This window comes from Delphinus delphis, chromosome 20, assembly GCF_949987515.2.
Source record: "Delphinus delphis chromosome 20, mDelDel1.2, whole genome shotgun sequence".
Taxonomy (NCBI): Eukaryota; Metazoa; Chordata; class Mammalia; order Artiodactyla; family Delphinidae; genus Delphinus; species Delphinus delphis.
In genome coordinates, this window is record NC_082702.1 from 16,368,202 (window position 1) to 16,388,383 (window position 20,182).

A 20,182-nucleotide genomic window follows, 5' to 3' on the forward strand; every position below is an offset into this window, starting at 1 on the left:
TCGCCCCAGACGTGCTGAGTCGGAAACTGAGGGTGGGGTCTGGCATTCTGCTTTTTAAAGAGCCCTCCGGGAGAACGACTCGCTTCTGACAACCCTGGGAGACGGGTGCTATTCTTTTTTTTGCAGCACGGCATGCAGGACCTCAGTTCCCTGACCAGGGATCAAACCCACACCCCCTGCAGTGGAAGCGCAGAGTCCTGACCACTGGGCCGCCAGGGAAGTCCCCAACAGGTACTGTTCTTACGCTCACTGTACAGAAGAAGAAGCCGAAGCTCAGAGAGGTTGACCTGCTCCAGGTGACAGGCCCACTAAGTATCAGAGGTAGGACTGAACCAAGCCACCAGCCACCAGGCTGTCCTCACAGCCCCCGCACTGGAGCCTGATGGTGCAAAGCTTGTGAAAGATGCTCAGGAATTCCAGGTCGCGTCAGTGACCGTGGCCCCAGAAAAGGGATGGTAACGCCCCTCCTACCACCGCGGGATCTGAGTGCAACAGGAGGCCCCCACCCACTCCCAGGGCCCCGCAGACACAACCACAGCCATTTCCAACCCTTTATTGGGGCTCTGTCAGCCCCAAATAAATATAATACATTAAACCCAGAGCTGAGGGAATCGTGCACCCCGGGAGGTGCCCCCCATAACCCCAGCCGAGCACAATAAGTTAGTGGGGGGCCTGCCGAAGGCCGGGCCAGTGCCCTGGCGGGGCAGGCGATGGCAGCTGGACTCACACGCTGGTCTAAAGTGCATCTCGGTTCTGTGGTCCCCATGTCTGCGTGGCCCCTGGCCGGGCCACTGGGAGGGGTGGGCGGGAGGTTCCCGGCGCTCACACCGAGCCAGCAGTGGCCACCGAGCCTCTGTGTCCATCTGTCCATTTGGGGAGATGGCCGAGTGGCCAGATATCCTCAGGAGAAGCTGTCGTCGGACCGTGGCTGGGAGTCGAAGGGAGGGTCTGAGATGGTGATGCCTTGATGCAGCTTCTCCAGCGAGAACTTCATCTGGGGGAAGAGGTGGGCAGGGTGGGGGATGAGTGCTGGGAGGGGCGATGCATCCCCCAACATGCCGCAGCTGAGGAACTGGGGAAGGTCCAGAGAGGCCAAGGTCAGCCTGTGCCTCTGCACCCCAGCCATTCTGCACCCAGTTTTACTTCTCATAGGCAGCAGGTGGAAGGGGCCCAGGTGGCCTGGGTTCAAGTCCTGGCCCTGCTACTTACTGGGTAACCTTGGGCAAGTCCCTTAACCGTCCCAGGTCCCTCAGCTGAAACGTGGGTCAGTAACATACCTGCTTCACAGGATTAATTCAGGGATCTGACGGGTGGACGCCTAGGACCTGGCACACAGGAGGTGCTGGGGACACGTTAGCTATTCTTACTCCCTGCCGTGCGACCTTGGGAATGCCTCTACCTCAACGTTCCTGTCTACTAGATGGGGGGTAACAAGAGCACCCCCCTCGGAGGCTGGCCATGAGAAACAAATCAGTTGGTCATTTTAGCTCTTAGAACAGCCCGGCTCAATTGGTGTCTGCTGTTAGTATTAATTTGTGCAGTCAATCCCATGCCCTTGGCAGTTTGAGAGAGGAAAATCATCAGAATTGAACTGAGGATGGGAAGGCCCTGACCTCCCTCTCTCTGAGCGACGGGACCGCAGCCTCAATGATCCCTCTCCCCTGTCCTGCACAGCCCTTTCCTGCGTGAGCATCTCCCTCTGAGCATGATTTCAGGGTGCAACGAGGCCCCTAAAGGTGAGCCTCAGCATTCCAGTCCACAGTGACCAGGAATGATTTTCACCATCACTGGCACCCAGCCAACGCCAGATGCTCCCCAGCGTCCGGCGTCTGTGCGGACGCCTCCCCCCACCACATTTACTGAGCACTTGCTTTGCGGGATCTCACTAACAACGGTGAATGCAGGTGAGGTGTTTGCATGAGCTGGGCCCTACTCAGATGCTAACTCCTTTAATCCTCACAGCAGCCTTTGAGGTAACATCCATTATCATCCCGTTTACAGAGGAGGAAGCCAAGGCCCCAGTGGTGAAGTCACCTGCACGAGGTCACAGGTCAGAATTTGAACCTGGCCGTCTGAACAGATGCTGCCAGCCAATTACAGTGGTTGTCTGGGGCAACCCCTTCTGGAGATGAAATCCCAATAACCTTCGGAGAACCTCTTTCCCACCCTCACGTGACCCCTTAGTCACCTCATAGGCGGGGAGGGGTTCAGTGACCAAGCCTTATCCCTGGCCACTATGACTGGTTCAGGGATGGGAATGTGACCTTTGGATGTTACCCTGGAACTGTAGGTACCATATTGGTCATCCTAGGATGCCCCAAACAAAGGTAACCCTGGGGGTGGGCAGAGTCAAGACCTGGTAAGAGAGACTGATTCTTACTACTATTGAGTGGCTGGATCGAGCCATGCCTGAAGTCAGACATCCCTGGACTTTTTTCCCAGGATGAGAACCAATAAGTTCTTTCTTCCATCCCACTGATTTTTCCAGCAACCCTGGGAGGTAGGGACTATGAATGGCTTTCTCATGTAACAGAGAAGGAAAGTGAGGCCCAGACGCACACGCCGCATCTTGGGATCTGAATGCAGGGTCCCGCAGCCCAGAGCCGCACCTCGTCCAGGAGCTCCACAGAAGCCCGCAGGATCTGCCTCCACTTGTGCACCTCGACGCTGTGGAACTGCTTCTGCAGGGCCAGGATCTCCGCCCACTCCGTGGCCGTCTGGGGGAACTTGCTGTGGGGGATACAGGGCCTGAGTGGGATCTGGGGCCTCCCCCGACCTCCCCAAGCTCCCAGCTCCCTGGGGCTACCCACTCACCCCTTGGCCAGGGCCAGACTGTGCCAGGACTCGAAAGTGTGGGCTGTCCTCTCCAGGGACCAGAGGCGGTAAAAGAGGAGGACGTTGAGGGCAATGAGGACGATGAGGCTGGGGGGAGGGGTCAGAGGTCAGGAGTCAGGATACCAACGTTCCCACAAGTGGGGGGTCACCCACGTGACCACACCTTGAAGGGGTGCCATGATTAGCCCTCTTTTCAGAGGAGGAAACTAAGACTCAGACAGGGTGAGTGACACGCCTAGGGTCACACAGTCCATAAGCAGCAAAGTCGGGGTTCAAACCCAGGCCTGTCTGATGCCCGAGCCCTCAACTGCTACTCCAGGCCACCTCGCTGGGGGAGCTGGGGGCACGGAGTGAGGACAAGGGGCTGAAGCTGAGGGTGAGACACAGGTGAGGGGAGGTCAGGACGCAGGACCCTACCTCACACAGATCCTGAGGAGGCACAGAGGGGGAGACAAAGAGATGAGAGCCGCCCAGCCGGTCCCGGCCACCCCCGACCCCGGCAGCCCTGAGCTGAGCGCACCGCACAGCACCTCACTGGACCGCTGTTATTGGCAAACTGAGGCCCAGAGAGGCTGAACGTGTGGCCGATCTCTCACTGCCCAGGGTCTGCGGGGAGCATGGATCTCATCTCCATTTCCTCAGAGCACCGTGCCCCTAGCCCCGGCCTCTGTGCATGTCGGTCTCCCCGCCTAATCCCCGTGGGGTCTCAGCTCAGAGTCCTCTGCTTTCCTGGGAAGCCTTCCCTGACGGCCTACCTGTCCAGCCTGGAGGAAGCCTTCACTGGCCTCCGAAGGCTTCCCTGTCCCCTCCGCCCACGTTTCCTCCATCACCACCCCATCCCTCTGGTCTGGTGCCAGGTCTGTCTCCCCCCAGGGCTGCTGGTCGCTACTGTGTCCCTCGCATCACACAGCTCAGGGCTGGGCACAGAAAACCTGAATGAAGTGTGACATTGCTCCTTTTGCGCACCTCTCCTGGTTCACCCAATTCCGGCTCCCTCGGGGGCCTGCTCCTCCAGCCCTGGGGGCGCGGTCAGGCCCCTCTGACCCCCGCGGCTTCCCTCTCCCTGCAGGGATGACCTCGCCATGAAGACTGAGCAGTACACCACGTGAGGAGCCCTGCTGGGCGCATCTCAAGCGTCACCTCCTTTAATCCTTGCTATGGGGTGGGGAGCCCGTGCTCTCACGTAAGCAGAGACCCAGAGAGGCCAAGCACTTGCCCAAGCTCACACAGCCAGGGTGCAGATCCAGGCCTGTCTGACCCCCAAGCCTGGCCCCCTTACTCACACAATGCTGATGAGAAACAGGGCGCTGGGGATGCCTGCCCCGGGGCCCTGGTCCACGGACGGTTCTGCGAAGCGGGAGCTGAGGGAGCCTGCGGGGGAGCAACTCGGAGTCAGACAGACTCATCCCCACCCAGACGGACGGGCTCACCCCACCCAGACCCCCAGCTCCTCCCCCGCCCCCCCGACCCCAGGCCTGACGGAACTCACCTGAGGGGTGCATGCCAACCCGGGCGCAGGGGTCAGGGTCCGGGTGCTGCGGCCCGTCACCGTGGCCCCTCCAGCTCAGGGGCCGCTTCCGCCTGCGCAGGCCGGACAGCAGCCCGCGTGCATCCTTCCCGCCTTCCTCCAGAGACAGCTTCTCGGCCTTGGCGAGCTCTCGCTCTGCAGACACGAGAGAGGACCCTGCACGTCTGCACCCGGCCCGGCCCCGACCCCGTCTGTGGCCCTGGCCGGACCCCGGCCCCCTACCCAGGTGGTGGAAGTACTCTTCGATGCCGCTCCACGAGTTCTTCTCGATGAGCGACTTCACAAGGCTCCAGGGCTGCTTCCGATAGCGGATCTCGGAGGACACGCTGGGGTCGGGAAAGGGGCGAGGGGGTCAGGCTCTGACTCCAGCCTTGCTGTCCCATTCCCGGGGGCAGCCTTCCCTCCCCTGATTCAGAGAGGACCCCTTGTCACCCACAGACAAAACAGACACCCCCCGAGGGTTCCCTGTGATCCCCACTCACCACCCCACTCAGCCCGCAGCCCCTTCTCTGTCCACACCCACTACCTGGGCAGGTCTCCCGCCTTCGGCGCTGCCCCAGCACTGCCCACCCAGACTGCCATCCTAGCCTGCACCTCACCCTCGAACCCCTTTCATCTTGCTGCTGCGTCCAACTCCACACGGGCTTCTGAGAGACATCCCAGCAAGTCCCAAGCTGAGCTCCAATCTTCCCCCAAACCTGCCCCTCCCCACCTTCCCCTCCCAGTCAATGGCGGCTCCATCCTTCTGGTGGCTCAGGCCAAACACCTCGGGGTGTTCCTGACTTCTGCTCGCCTGCCACGGGGGCAACCAACATTCTGCAGCTGACTCGGGGTGGGGAGACTGGGGCAGGGGCCCTGGGACCATCAGGGGTCAGGTGGAGGGGCCGGGCCACTGCTCACCGGAGGCGGGCCTTGTTCCGGGCAAGGCCCAGGATGCAGTAGCGGTGGGCAGTGTAGAAGTAGTCTTGGTAAGGGATGCCCTGCGTCAGCACCTCTGAGTCCACCACACACCCGCCTGCCTGCGGGCCGTGCCGGAAGAGCGTCTGCAGGGCCAGGGGAGGAACAGGGCATCAGCGCCATGCCCCCCACCCTGGCCCCCGGCCACCCCACCCGCTGGCCACCCTGCCTGGCACACCTGTGTCTCCACCACAGAGGCGCTCTTGGGCCCCAGCGGGTTGCTGATGGGAATGGTGTAGGTCAGCACTCGGCGCTGGCGGCACTCGCTGTCCCCGCTCCAGGGGCTCAAGGTCACGTCTGGAGGATGGAGGGGCAGAATGAAGACACCACTCTCCAGTCCTTTGCCCACAGGCTGTAGGAGACTCAGCCTTTCTGGAAGGTTCCAGTTCTCTGGGGACTTGCCCCCAAACCTGCGCCTCCTCCCTGCCCCCACCCCGGTGTCTGCCCCATCTTCCCTCTGGACGCCCAAAACTTCAGACGTTGATGATCCTCAGAGCTGGGACCTCTCTCGTGCCTACACTTCTCAGCCCTCCTGGGCCACCTCCTCTACTCCTGCAGCCCCAGTCTCCTCTCCTTACCAGTCCTGGCTTCTCCCCTGAGCCTCAGACCTAGGGTCCTGCCACCTCTTGAACACCTTCCCCTGGAAGTCCCCAGGGCCCCTCACACCCACTGGCCTCCGCATCTCCTCAAACACATCCCTCCTCGCCCCACTGTCCTCCAGGCTTCCTGCAGAGCCCTGAGCCTCGTCCTGGACACTCCCTCCCCGTCTATTCACTGACCGCCTGAGCACTGTCCTAGTTCAGCCCATCCTTGCCCGTCCAGGGCCCCTCTTCAGCCTCCCCCTGAGCTCCTGGCCTCCATCTCTACCCCTGGTCCAGCGGTAGCTTCTTAAAGCCAAGCCTGACCCTGTCCCTTATCTGTCTACAACACTCCATGGCTCCCCAGTACTGCCAGACAGAGTCTGAGCTCCTCAGTCTGATGTGCCAGTCTCTCCAGGATATAAGCATAGTTTTGGGGGACTCGAGTGCCCCCAACACAAGGCATAGTCTTACTCATTCTGCAGGGGATTCTACGTGGTTCATTTTCATCAATACAGAAAAAAGAAACAGAGAAAACTACCATCTGAGTAGGCCCTCCCCAACTTGAATCTCTTTTGCAGCCTCCCGAGCTCCCTGCTAGTCCCCTGGTCAGCCCTTCTGCCTCTGCCGGTGCTGTGGCTTCCCCTCTCCACACCTGGCCACAGGGGCCCAGCCTCAGGGGGCTTCTCCCAGTGCCAGCCTCCAGCCTCAGGATCTTTGCAGGTACCCTGCTGGTCTCCTGGACTCCTCTCTCCCACCTCCTCCACTTTCCCTAAGGAAGTTCCTCCTTCAGGCCTTAGTTTCAACGCCACATCCTTCCAGCAGCCTTTCCTAACACCCCCCAGACCACAGCCACCTCTCTGACATACACACTTATCTGCCTGAGTATCTGTTTACTGCTGTTCTCACTAGATTCCGGAATTCATCTGTCCTGGTCTCTGCACGGGCCTGGCAGAGTGCTCATTAACTCGTATTTATTAAATGCTTACTGTCTGCTACTGTTCTAGGCACTTGTCTAGTATTAACTCATTTAGTTCTCCTGACACCCTGACAAGGCAGGTAACTAGTATCACACCCGCATCACACAGAAGAAACCGAGGCACAGAGAGTGTCCGCACCTGGCCCAAGGCCACTCAGCTGGTAAGAGGCGGAGCCCCTCTGGCCTCACAGACGCTGCTTTTAACTCCCCAGCCTGCCACACCTGATCTGCACAGCGGTGCCTGCCCGTCTCCTGGTCTGCCCCTCCTCACCCCCTCCCGTGTACCTTGGTCACCTCGGCCCCTGACCTGTGAACTTGCACTGCTGCAAGAAGCCCTGCAGGAAGGGCGAGTCTGAGAAGAGCATCTGCTGGAGCCGCTCGGCACCCACGTGGAAGACGGAGTTGATGAGGAGACGACCGGAGAGGTCGGGAAGGAGGGCCGCCAGGTCGGCTGGGCGACAGAGAAGGACAGGGGATGAGGCTGCCTGCGTTCCTCAGTTTCCCTCTGAGTGACCGCTCCTCCCCACTCCCAGGCCTTGTGGGGTGCCTGGGCAGCCCCGTCCTCCTGGACCAGAGCGGACACAGACACGGAGCTACTCAGCCCCCTCCACCACAGGATAGCTTGAGGGTGGGCGTGTGCCCCAAGCCCAGACAATCAGAGCTACCACCATGGGTTCAAGGCGGAGCACACACCTAGGCTCATGCACCTGCAGTCCCAGTGATGACGGGGGTGGGCCTGCCCGTTAGCCTGAGCTTTCGGCCCCAGTGATTGGTTCAGGGGTGGGTGGATGGGGGTGTGTGTGTGTCCCAAACCAGGCCTTCAGCCACAGTGAGGGGCTCAGGGGTGGGCTTGCTCTCCAGTCAGAGCCAACCCTAGAGCTTTTGGTGCAGCCACTGGGAGAACCATGCTTTCTCTCTGCTAGGCTTGTCTGGGGCAGGGCTGGGGCTCTTTCTGCCACAAGAGTAGAAGCTATCTGAGAATAAAGTTGGCACAGAGAAAATGGAAATGATGATGATGATGATGATATGATAACAGCCAACACTTACTAACTGGCCCAAACACTTTACCTGTATTAAGACATTTAATTCTCTCAATGACAACACTATGAAGTGGGTAGTGTTATTGCTAACCCCAGGTGAGGAAAATTTTTAGATGAGGAAAATGAGGCTCAGAGAGGTTGAATAATTTGCCCAAGTCACACAGCTAGGAAGCAGCGCGGCCAGGATGTGAGCCCCAGCCATCTGGCTTCAGAGCCTATCCTCCTATCCACCCTGCTAAGCTGCCTGCAAGCAGAGCTAAATACAGACAGATTTCTAACACCATTTAAACGCCTTATCTTATCTGCCTACTCTGTGGACTTTCCAGTCCCACGAGCCAGCGAATCCCTCGGTGCAGCCCCTGTGAGTGAGGTTTGTACCCAAAGCAAACCTGCCTCACCTTCCTCCCCCGTGGATGAGGAGGAGTTACTCGTGTCTGTCAGCAGCTCCTCACTGGGCAGCAGATCCAAGGGGCCCAGGGAGGCGGGCCCGTCAGGCGGGGCGGGCTCTGAGCTCGCGGGTTCGGCCACCGGGGTCACTGTCTGGCTGGAGGCGGCGTCTGGCTGGCTGGCTGTCTGCTCCTCCTTGTCTTCCTCTGCCTGCAGAGAAAAGCTTAATCCAGCCTTGTCCCAGCCTAAGGGCCCCTTGTGTACCCACATCCACCAGAAGGCTTCGAGACTCTAGGAGAACCAGTGCCGGGGAGGTCATGTGTAGCTCTTCGCTGAGCTACGGGGGGGCCCTGGGGCCACCCAGACGAGGACTCCTCTCAGCCTCTCAGCCAGGCCTGTCCTGGATGCCTGGGCCATGAGCCTTCTTATGCCTGTCCTGTCCATGCCTTATCTGTTTGTATCCGACCTCATCCAGCCAGCCAGCCCTCTATCGGCTCTTCTGTCTCTCCCGCTTCCCATCTATCTACCTGCCCCATCTTTGCCTGTCTCTCTCTTTCCCTACCTGTGCCTAGTCTCCTTGCCCATCTTCCCAGCTCCATCCCATCCCTCCATCCATCCCCTCACTTACCCCTCCATCTACCTCTTCTCTGTCCAGTCCCCCCCGTCCCCCCTCAATCTGTCAGCCTGTCCCTCTCTCTCCCCGGCACCACCCAGCACCCTCCTCGCTTCTCCACGCGCCCGCTCACCCCATGGTCTGCGTCACTGCTGGCCCGGGAAAGGCTGGGGGTGATGCGGCCACGGCGCGAACCTGCCGGGCTTGGCTCCTGGCTGTGGTCAGCTGCCCCTGAGGAGGTGATGTCGCTCAGGGCGATTACATCTCCCACTTCCTTGGGGCTCCTACAGAGAAAGAGAGGGAGTAAGACCGCTGCATCTTTGAGACACCCACACACCCTCCTGGTCTCCCAGACTTTGTACCCCCACCTCAGTCCACCCAGGACTCCAGGAGCTCTGCACGCAGCCCCTGCTGCCTCCTCCCGACCCCCGGAACCAGCCTCCAGCTACCGACTCACCCTAGACCATTCAGCTGCAAGGGGCAGACGTAGTCTTCATCCTCGCTGGTGAGGCCCAGCTCTGAGCCGTAGCACTGATGCACCAGGTGCCAGAGCTCTCGGGGACTCAGCGTCTGGGCAGGCAGGACGTTAGGTTGGCCTCCACCCTATCAGGGCCAGAGCCCTTCCACCCGCGCCCACCAGCCCTCAGCCTCAGCAGTTCCCCTGGTGTCCACAAGGGGGAGCATGACCTCCCATCCCAGACCTCTCCCAATCGCACTCCGCACCCCACCGCATAGGAGCCAGTGTGCTCAGGAATTCTCCCTTAGGTCCTCACAATACTTCCACAGCTACAGGTTAAAGTTCCCAGTTTTACAGAGAATATGAGGCCCAGGGTGGAGAACTCGTGCTTGAGGTCAACTCTGGGGTTCAAACCCAGCCAGACTCCAGAGCCAATGCTCCCACCTGCCATGCTGTCCTGCCCCCAACTACTTTCCCAGGTGTCCTCAGAAGCTACCCATGGCTGGAGTGGCTGGATGATGCTGATGAGATCTAATAGTAATAACAGTAGCAGTACCAGCAGCTGACGTCCGCTGAGTTGTTACCATGGGCCAGGCATTCTTCTAACCCTTTATGCATGCTAACTCAACAAGTCTTCAAAACCATTCTGTAAAGTAGCTGCTAATATTGTCATCATTTTAAGATACTGACGCTGAGCCACAGAGGTGGGTAATGTCATCCAGTTAGGAAGTGGCTGTGTTGAGATGTGATCCCAGGGGGCTGGGCTAGCCCCGGAGCTAACCACTGCACTGCACTGCCTCCCACAAGCTGACATTTCCAAGCTCTATTCTAGGCCCAGCTCGGGTGCTGTGAAGGAGGGACAGTCCGCATCTGACCAATGGGGTTCAGTAACTCGCACTCGGTGACGGGGCTGAACTCCATCCCCAACAGTCTGGCTACCCTTGTCCTCCTTGGAGACTTTGACACTGCACTGTTCCTCCCTCGGGCTCCTGCTCCAGTGCTCTCGCCCCTGAGGATGGCCATAGCTGGAGCTGCCCCTGAAGACAGGAAGTGAGTTCAGCCCTGCTGGAGGAGTGGGTTCGGGCCTTCTGAGGTGCTACAAGCCAGCAGTAGCAGCCACTGTGTGATGCCTACCTGACATCTATCCACCATCCCTTCCTGCCAGCAGAACCCTGATTTGTTTGGGGTGAAAATCTTCCCCAGCCCCAGGGAATTATAACTCGCTTATATCAACTCATTTTTCCTTTGCCACATACCCAGCTTCCTGTGCAACCAAGGGTGATCATGTGACCAAGTCTTAGCCAAAGAAATACAAGGAAAAGTCTGCTAAAGGAGGCTTTCCCTTCCTGATCAAGGAAGGCCCACTTTCCATCCATCCCTTTCTTCTTTCATGTTTGGGACACTTAACTGAGGGCATGACATCTGGAGCTGTAGCAGCCACCTGCAACCATGAGGCAACAAGCATGTGGACAAAACATCAATATGCAGAAGGACGATGGTGTGGAATGATGGACAAGAGCTTGGGTCCTGGATGACACAGGGAGCCCTCAAATCTACCCTGGATTGCCTGCCTCCAGACCTCTTGTTACATGGGCATCAGTACGATTAAGTGGACTCCAGAGCCTGACTGTAATGGGTCAGAATCCCAGCTCTGCCACAGAAAAGCATATGTGCCCATGGGCAAGGCTTTCCCTCTGTGCTTCACTGGTGAAATAAAGATACTAACCACACTGCCTTGAAGGGTGGCTGTGATGATTAAATAAGTTAATTCATGGAGAGCTCAGAACAGTCCCTTGCACCCAGTAGCTCTGTTAAGTGTTAGCTATTATTATTATCATCTGAAGTAATTCAGCGTCTGTTTGTTTAAACCATTGTCTGGTTGGGTTTTCAGCTACTTGCAGCTGAATGCATGCCACATAAACTCACGCAACCACAGTGGGCATTCCAGGAGAGCCCACTCAGGGCTGGCCCATAACAGACTATCAGAATGTGAGAAGTAAATGTCTGAAATCCCTCACTCAAAATCTTTGGGGTAAGACTTGATTCAAAATTAAGAAATTTGGGGATTTAAGAAAGATAATACACTGCCTATACTATAATACAGCACTAAAAATATCTATGTTATATGTAGGATCCAGTAAGTACAGTGTATACCAGAGGTTCTCAAAGCGTGGTCCAAGGATTTCTGGGCATCCCCCGGACGCTTTTAGGGAATCCATGAGGACAAAATTATTTTCATAAGTATGGTAAGTGTTACTAGTAGCATATCACTTGCCTTTTTCACTTTTATTCTCTCATGAGTGTACAGTGGAGTTTTCCAGAGACTATGTGACCTTATCATTGTTCTGGTGGCTAATGTAATGTGTGTTTGTGTATCTTGTGTTTAAAAATTTCCCAGTTTCAGGACTTCCCTGGTGGTCCAGTGGTTAAGACTCTGTGCTTCCACTGCAGGGGGCCGCGGGTTCGATCCCTGGTTGGGGAACTAAGATGCCACATGCCACGCAGCGAGGCCAAGAAATTAAAGAAATAAAAAACACACTGAAAAACTTACTCTCTGTGGGAGGCCTTCCCACTGACCCACTGCACCACTATGTCTCCCAAACCTGCCCTTCTTCTGTTCCTTTCTCAAACTCTGAACACTTTAAAAAAATTTTTCCCAGTTTCAATTTCTAATACAGTATAAATTGATAGATATACTCTACTTAAACAGAAGCCCTTTGGAGTCTATAATTATTTTAAAGAGTGCAAAGGATTCCTGAAACTACAGAGTTTGAGAATCACTGGTATATTCTGTACTGCATACTATAATATTATACTGAGTCACAACTATATTTAAGATTTACCCCAGTCATTCACATTATTATTTTTTGGTCCTCAAACATATGAAAAGTCCCATTAGTTGAGATAAATACAGACCTGTGTTATACAAGAAGCACACGTGGTGTTTTAAGTTTAATTAAAACTGAAATTAAATTGAAAATGCAGATCCTCAGTCACACTAGCCACGTTTCAAGAGTTCAACAGGCAAATGTGGCCAGTGGCTACCATACCGACAGCACAGCACAAAACTCTGTTAGACAGTGCTGATAGGGACTGTAAACCATGTCAGCTCAAGTCAGGTTTTGCTTTACCAAAAACCTCCCCATCTTGTCAGGTTTTGCTTTACCAAAAACCTCCCCGTCTTCGGAGCATTTTTGATTTGCAGGTGTTGACTAAGGGGTTGTGAGTACGCATTTCTCGTGGGCAGGGTGTGGCACCGGAGCCCGTGGCGGCCCCCTGTGGGGGCCTATGGAAGAGCTGCAGGCATATTGGGTCTGGTGCCCATGGAGAAGAGCTGGAGGGGTCCTCCAGTTCCCCGAGTCCTGGCATCTCTGGCTCCATGGTCCCCCCACTCCAGCCCTCCCCCAGCCCCCCTGCCCAGGATTCGCCCAGGCCCACCTTTTCAAGCAGTGCGTTCTGCCAGAGGCGGAAGATGAGGAGGAAGCAGCGATCTCGGGCCCCAAAGGAAGTGAAGAAATGCTGCAGAAGAGAGAGGTGTGTGAGCCCTGGGGGAGAGACAAGGCTGGAGGGAGGAGGAAGCTCCACCCGCTGCACCCTGTTCCCGGCTCTCCACGCTGATGTATGTAATCATTCATCCCTTCCCTCATTCCACAGAATATCTGTCCTGTGCCCAGCCCAGCACTGGATGACCCTGGAGTCACCACGATGTGGAGATGGCCCCCGGCCCCAGGGCTCACAGTCCAGAGCTCACAGCCCAAACTGGCTGGGCTGCTTGGGGGAAGCCCAAGGCACATTCCCAGTCTCCTATGCCCACAGTGGGTGGCCAACGGATCCCCTTTTGGCCAAGAAAACACAAAGGGAAGTCTGCTTGAAGTCTTCCCGCCCCATTTCCTTCTCCAGTCCCGTCTGGGCCACTGGTGTGAGGCAGCCCTCTTGGATGGACCCTGAGGCAACAATCATGATACATGGAGCATCAGGGAAGGCTTCCCGGTGGAGGAGGCCTCTGAGCTGATAGAATTTTTCTGTTAATACTATCCCTGAACAGCTGTGTCAGGGGACAGACTGCAGGGCCTGAGACAGGAGCAGGTGCAGGAGTCCGGGTCAGAGACTACAGGAGCCCATGCTGGGGCCGGGAGAATAAAGAGAAAGGGAAGATGAGAGAAGCTGGGTGCTGAGTCAACAGGGCTCTGGGTGGTGGGGAGGAGAGAGGAGCCGGTGAAGATCGGGGACCCCGGGGCCCCTGTCTGCTGGTCCTCTCGCTAACCTTCTCATTCTCCGTGCAGATCTGGATGGCGTTGGGGATCAACTTGGCCGTCTTTTCCTTCTTCAGACACGTCACTTCCTTCAACTGGATGGAAATCTGAGGACAAAAGACAAGTCAGAAGGGGCCAGGGCCCTGCCCGCCCTGGGGCCCCTCCTCGTCCCAGGCCGGTCGGCTCACTGTCGTCTCCCAGCGGAAGATGTTGCTGTAGAAGCAGATCCAGTTCTCGGAGAGATAGAGGCGGCCCTGGAGGAGGATCTCGCGCTGCAAGGCACAGGAGTAATCTGAGGCGGCCGAGGGGAGAGACGGGCAGACACCCGAGTCACACGGCTGTCCTGGCCGCTGGGCCGGCACATGCGGGAGGGTCAGGAGGGCAGAGCCGGGAGCCCCGGGTCTGGCTGGCAGGGACTCACCCACAATGAGGCGTTCGGCTTCAGGGAGCTTGCTGAACAGTTTACGGAAGTCCTCATTCCGCTGCTTGTACGTGGGGCTCAGCATCTGGGGGAAGTTTGGGAGGTGAGAACCGGGACAGGGGGCCACACCCCTAATTCTGTCCCCCAAAGCTCCCAGCACCCCTCAGTCTCCTCAGCCTGGGAGGAGCCTCTCTGAGGCTTCAGTGTCTAGCTCACCTCTGGCTCCTACTGCCTGTTAACACAAGAGTAACCATAACGAGAGCCATTTACTGATTGCTACCTAAGCCAGGTCCTGCACCACGTACCCACCAGTATCACTGACTCTCAGTGAATGTTCCCTTCAGTCTAGTAAGGTCAGAACTGTTTCTCAAGGAGAGAGAAACCCAGAGAGGTTAAGCAACTCCCTCAAGGTCACAGAGCATGTAAGTAGCAGCATAGGATGTGAGCCCCAGGTCTGCTGACCCCAGCACCCACTCTGTGACTACTGCAGCCAGGGGCCCCTGATTCAGCACCTGTCCCCCTCCCTCTCATCCTTCCAGCAAGGCCCCCTGCCCCGATACTTACACTGTACCAGCTCTGCATCTTCTGGAAGAGAAAGGAACGGAGTCAGAATGAGCCTCGGGATGCCCCTGCCCTCCCCCCCTCCCCCCATCGCTCCCCCCACCCCACCTGGGCTTGCAGCAACTGACCTTGCTGTTGCGGATGAAGTTCCGGCTGCCCAGGCTCTGGGTGCCGGGTGCCCCAGGCACCCCACCCTTCTCTGAGGAGCTATCTGACCCCTTCTCCACCATGGTACCCGGTTCCGGCTCAGGTGGGGGTCGGCTTGGCGGCAAGAGCTGAAGCCGCTTACGGAGAGATGGGGAGCTGCTTGGCGTGCTCCGGCCAGAGTGCGGGGTGGTGCTGGGGGAACAGGAAGAGGGGCATTGTGGGGAAAAACAGGCTGGGGTGGGGGGACAGGCCGGCGTGGGGGGGACAGGCCAGCGTGGGGGGAGCCCACCCATCAGCCCATTGATCCCCACCTACCCACCCTGCTCCACTTCCTAGCCATGTGACCCAGAGCAGGCCCCCTAGCTCCCCAGGCCTCGGTCAGTTCATCTGTAATCCAAGGGTGAGAAATGCATGTCCTCTTCTAGTTGTCTGGAGGGTTAAACAAATCAGTACATGTAAAGGGCTTCTGACAGAGCCTGGCACATAGTGAGCTCTCAGTAATGCCTGCCGGTCTTAAAATTAACTTATTAATTAATTCATACAATAAATATTTATTGAACAACCACTTTCCACTCAGTGGCTTGAGCTAAAAACCTAAGTGTCTTCTTCTTTCCTACTCACCCCTCATTTTTACTCTATTAGCAAGTCCCACACGGTCCAGCTCTAAAATCTATCTCCATTATTTCTATTTGGCCCACCTCCCCCTGCTGCAGCGGCCTGGCCCAGCCTCCATGCTCCCCGCTCCTGGACATCGCAGTAGCCTCCTCGCTGCTCAGGTCAGGGACCTCCTGGCTTAGTCCTCTCCCCCTGCATTTGACTCCAGGTGAAGGCAAGGTCCTTACCGCCTCTGCTCAGGGGCCAGTTCTCCAAGATACCTTCCCTCGCCCCTCCATGTAAACCACATCCCCTCTCCCGAGCCCCCTCCCTCTTCTCTCTCCCCAAAGCGTTTCAAATCCTCCCACACCAGGAGGTGCACTTCACAGGGGAAGGGGGTTTTGTTCCCATTGCCTAGAATGAGGCCTGGCGCACAGCAGGTGCTCCGCAAGCTTTTGCCCCTGTAGACTGAATGAGTGATTGACCCCGCCCCGCGCCCCCCACCCTCCAAACTTGGATTCCACCAAGTGTACCACTGGCCCAACCCTCCGCAGGCTGAGGCTGCTGCAGATCTCAGCTGGACCACTTCCCTGTGACCTTGGGCAAGTGCCTGAACCTTTCTGTGCCTCGGTTTCTTCTTGAGTATAATGGGGATAACAGCGGTCGTCTGGAGGACATACATACATAGAGCCCACCACCTGGAAGGTGCTCGGGCTGAGTAGGGACTGTCAGGCTGAGATGGAACACGCGGCCCTGCCGCCACCCCAGAGCACTTGCTGCCGAGGTGCCACGCTGAGCCCTGCACAAACAGCTCAGCCTGGTATTTGGAGCCCAAACGGACGCCAGCCCCAGTCAGTCACCCCTAAGTGCACACGGAGCACCCGCCCTGCACCGGGCACTGGGGACACAGAAATGGGCAAGACAGACCCAACAGCTGCCCGTAGGGACCTGACATTCTGATGGGGGAACAGAGACGATCAGTAAGAGATCATGTAAATAAGGATGATGATCTCAGACACTGGTCAGTGCTGTGAGGCAGCGCTGCGCACAGGGGCAGCGCGCAGCGCCAGCAGTGCCTGGAAGCTGTCAGAAATGCAGTCTGGAACCTACCGCAGACCTCCTGAATCAGGAAGTGTGGGTGGGGCCCAGGAGACTCTAATGCATGTTCAAGTTTGAGGACCACGGAGATAAGGAGGGCTAAGTGGGTTGGTGTGCAGGGACCACTTGAGCTGAGCCCAAAGGACAAGGAGCAGATCTGGCAAAGGGCCGGGGAAGACTGTTTTAGGGGCAGGAACGGTGAGTTCCGGCACAGGACTGAGTTTGGCAGGTCTGAGGAGGAGCGAGGTGGCCAGCGGGGCTGGGGAAGGAGGACAGGAGGCCACAGGCCCACCTGCAGTCCCTCTGGGCCCTGAGCAGGTGTTCGGGCTTCACCCTGACGGCCCTGGTGAGCTCGGGAAGGGTTTAAAGGAGGGGTGACCACATTCCTCCCCTGCCTCATCTTCCTGCCTCTCTAGCCCGAAATGCAGACCCCTCCTCCACCTATCCTACTCTCCTGCAGCCTCAGGTCTAGGGAAGGCGCCTGCAGACAAGTCCGACACACACAGACAGGGCCCAGCCTGCGCCCCCAGATCTCGCTCCTTGGCAGGACAAAGAGGAAGTGCTCAAGCCTGACAGCCCGGAGGCTGCCCAACCAGGCAGGCTGCAGCAGAGGGAAGGGAGGAGCCCGACACGGTGACATGGCTCAGGGACTTGGAAGAGAATGGGGTTTTGTCACTGCAGACACCTCACCTCCGGTTTCCCGGGCCTAAAGAGGCCAACAGCTCCCTCCGGTCAGAGAGGGGCAGAGGCCTACACAGGTGTGCACAAAAGGGAACCTCGACGTGGCTCACACACAGCCACTGTCACAGGCAAACTGCAGTTCCCCACAGTTGTAAGAAGTCTCCCCTACCCCTCACCCCCCATACACCCTGCAGTAGTATCACAGGTATATTACAGTCCCACACAAAGCCACAGAGTCTCAGCACAGTCACACACAAGGACGCCACAGCCACACACAAAGTCCCAGAAGTTACACACACATGCACGTGCATGCATGCACAACACACACGCAGCTGCAGAGGGTCACAGAAACAGAAAACCATGCAAAGTCCCAGGTACATTCACACATACGGGCACGAGAAAGTTTCAGAGGAGACTTGAAAGCAAGTAACATTCCCACAGTTACAGAGAGAGCCACACAGTGAAAGAACAGTCACAGGGGACCCCAGCTAACACGTGCACAAGCCAGGTAAATGAAGCCTAGGGTCAGCTCAGCTCTCATGGCATTCCCCATCTGGAGGGGAAGCCAGAGCAAAGACCTGCTCTTACGTGGCAAGGGATGGACATGTCAGCTGCTGTCGCTGACCGACAAGAGAGCCCTGACACTCACACAGCCATGAAGGACTTGGGAAAAATGCAGCCCCGGGAGGTCGTGGACACATCTCGACAACACAGTGGCCAGGTACTGAAATCATGCGTGGGACATGCTTTATAAACTGTAACAGCGGAACAGCATCAGTTACGATTATTGCTCCGGAGAGTCAAGGGTACAGCCAAGGTCTCAGGAGGGAGGGTCCCAGGCTCACTGTGAGCCACAAGGGGTCTCTCTCTCACTCACACAAAGCCCCAGAGGGTCCCAGCTGCTCACATGGAAGCCCAGGCACGTACAACAATGTCATGAAGCGACACACACAGGAACTTTCACACAAAGATGGAACCAGAAATAGATAAAAAGGTACAACCCCAGAGCGTTTCAGTCATACTCAACGACCCCAGACACACAATAACGTCGCACATGGACACACACAGGTGACTTACATTTGCACACAGAGCTAACAGGTTCAGAGGCAAATTATAAGCACACAGAGGCAAAGGGTCATAGCAGCAAAGAGCCCCTGACACATGCACACACACACACTACAAAGTCACAACTGAACACACAGGCAGCTTACAGTGACACTTGGAACCACAGATGGTATCCCAGATAAATTCACACACACGCACACAGCCAAGGAGGATCACAGCTGCCTGCACACTAGGAGACTTAGACACATGTACACACACTCCAAAGCCACAATCAGACATGCACAGGTCTGACGGGATGAGATGCATGACACACACACAACCACGGAAGGTCACAGCCACACACACAAAGCCCCAGACCCACACTACAGTCACAATCAGACACACGCAGGGAGCTTACAGAAACACATGGAGCCACAGATGGAATTCGAGGTAAATCACACACACACGGAGCCAAAGAGGATCACAGCTGCCTGCACACTAGGAACACAAACACGCATACACACTTCCAAGACACCTATGCAAAATCTAAAATACTCTGGGCCCAGACAGAGAGTAGGTCAACTCCGTGCCCACGACCCCAGAGGATCTCACGCACGCGGTCGGCCGGCCAGCCACGCAACAGCCCCCATCCGAGCAGCGCCGGGCCCAGCAACAGATCACAACGGCGGGAGGGGGCCCAGACCGGGAGAGGCTGCTCCCGGGCTTGCCCCGGGCTCCGGGACCTGGGGGCCCGGCTGGAGGGGGCTCGTCTGCGTCCTGCCTCGACCGCAGGCCCGAAGACCTGGGTCAGCCTCGCGCACACCCCTCGCCTCCCAGGCAGAGGCGGAGGAGGCCCGGGCGCTCCCGGAAGGCCGGGTCCCCCAGCCAAAGCCCCGCCAAGCCAACGAACCGGCCCCGGGGGCTTCCCCGCCGTCAGGGCCCATCCCCGAGCGCACCCATGGGCCCCCAACGCCTCCCTCCCCTCCCCCTGGCCGGCCCCCGGTGCACAAGCTCCCGGACCTCGGCCGCTGCCGCGCCACCCCTAGCCGAGCCCGCGGAGCCCCCTCCCCCCCGACCTCCTCCCGAACCTCCCCCGCCCCCGCCGCGGTCCTCACTCGAACATGGATGCGGAGCGGTGGGCGCGCCCAGCCGCAGGGCAGGGCCGGGCCCGGCTGAGCGTCCCCGCTGGGCAGCCGCCTCGCCTTCTTCGGCCGCCGCCCGCACCCGACCCCGCCGCCCGCAGCCCGCCGCCCGCACAAAAGGCCGGGGCCGCGGGAGGCAGCCGCAGCGTCAGCTCCCCCTTCCTGCCCCCGCCCCGTCGCGTCACAGCACCGCCCCCCGCCCGCGGGAGGGAGGGGGGAGGGGAGGGACCGGCCGAGGCGGGGAGTGGCGGCGGGGCCTAGATGGAGAGAGTCAGATACCTGGAGGGAGAAAGGGGCCGCAGGGAGGCGGGAGAGCAGGAGGTGAGAGCGAGAGGGAGACCCACGGGGGGCTGGCCAAGGCGAGGGAGGGACGGCGGGGACAGAGCGAGGCCACTGGGAGAGAGACGCGAGAGGGAGAATTAGAGAGGGAGGGACGGGGCGCTGGGGCAGGAAGAGCGAGACAGAGATGGAGAGGGGCGGCTGGGACGCCAGAGCACGGAGAGAGGAAGAGAGAGCAAGAGAAACAGACAGAGGCTCTAAGGAGAGAGACAGAGAAGTGGACCGGGGAGGGGGAAAGACAGGAGAAAAACACAGACTTGATTAAAACACGACACCGCCATGGCAGCTAGAGGCTTGGGCACAGGCCCGACCCGCTCCCCTGGTAGCGGGAAAGGGGTCCTCGGCTCCAGTGAGGCCCCAGGCTGGGGGCTCTCGGCACCCCCCCCCCCACCCGGGGCGGAACCTGAGAGGTGGGGTGGAGCTGGGGGTGGGATGGAGATTCGGGGAAACGGAGGGGTTGCGGCTGTGGGTACGCAGCTGACGGGAAGCGGGTGGGGCCCTAGGCCGCCTCCCTCTCCGCATCTCTGA

General features: G+C 58.1%; 1 protein-coding gene across 3 annotated transcripts; it reads right to left on the minus strand.

Annotated features, from left to right (window-relative positions):
• Window positions 1–519: 519 nt before the first annotated feature.
• Window positions 520–19,469, minus strand: GRAMD1A (GRAM domain containing 1A). Of its 3 annotated transcripts, XM_059999358.1 has the most exons (20): window positions 19,289–19,466; window positions 15,072–15,185; window positions 14,738–14,948; window positions 14,613–14,633; window positions 14,049–14,133; window positions 13,816–13,919; window positions 13,639–13,734; window positions 12,813–12,893; window positions 9,375–9,487; window positions 9,051–9,201; window positions 8,316–8,514; window positions 7,185–7,328; window positions 5,499–5,617; window positions 5,264–5,406; window positions 4,586–4,689; window positions 4,325–4,498; window positions 4,119–4,206; window positions 2,815–2,922; window positions 2,610–2,730; window positions 520–994 (listed from the first exon to the last, which is right to left on the minus strand). In XM_059999358.1, exons 3-20 carry the CDS (start codon window positions 14,837–14,839, stop codon window positions 902–904), a joined length of 2,046 nt encoding a protein of 681 aa, XP_059855341.1. In that variant the 5' UTR covers window positions 14,840–14,948; window positions 15,072–15,185; window positions 19,289–19,466; the 3' UTR covers window positions 520–901. The 3 variants fall into 3 exon arrangements, with proteins under 3 accessions (XP_059855341.1, XP_059855340.1, XP_059855342.1); XM_059999357.1 differs by lacking the exon at window positions 15,072–15,185 and having other exon boundaries at window positions 19,289–19,467; XM_059999359.1 differs by lacking the exons at window positions 7,185–7,328; window positions 15,072–15,185 and having other exon boundaries at window positions 19,289–19,469.
• Between the last annotated feature and the right edge of the window lie 713 nt (window positions 19,470–20,182).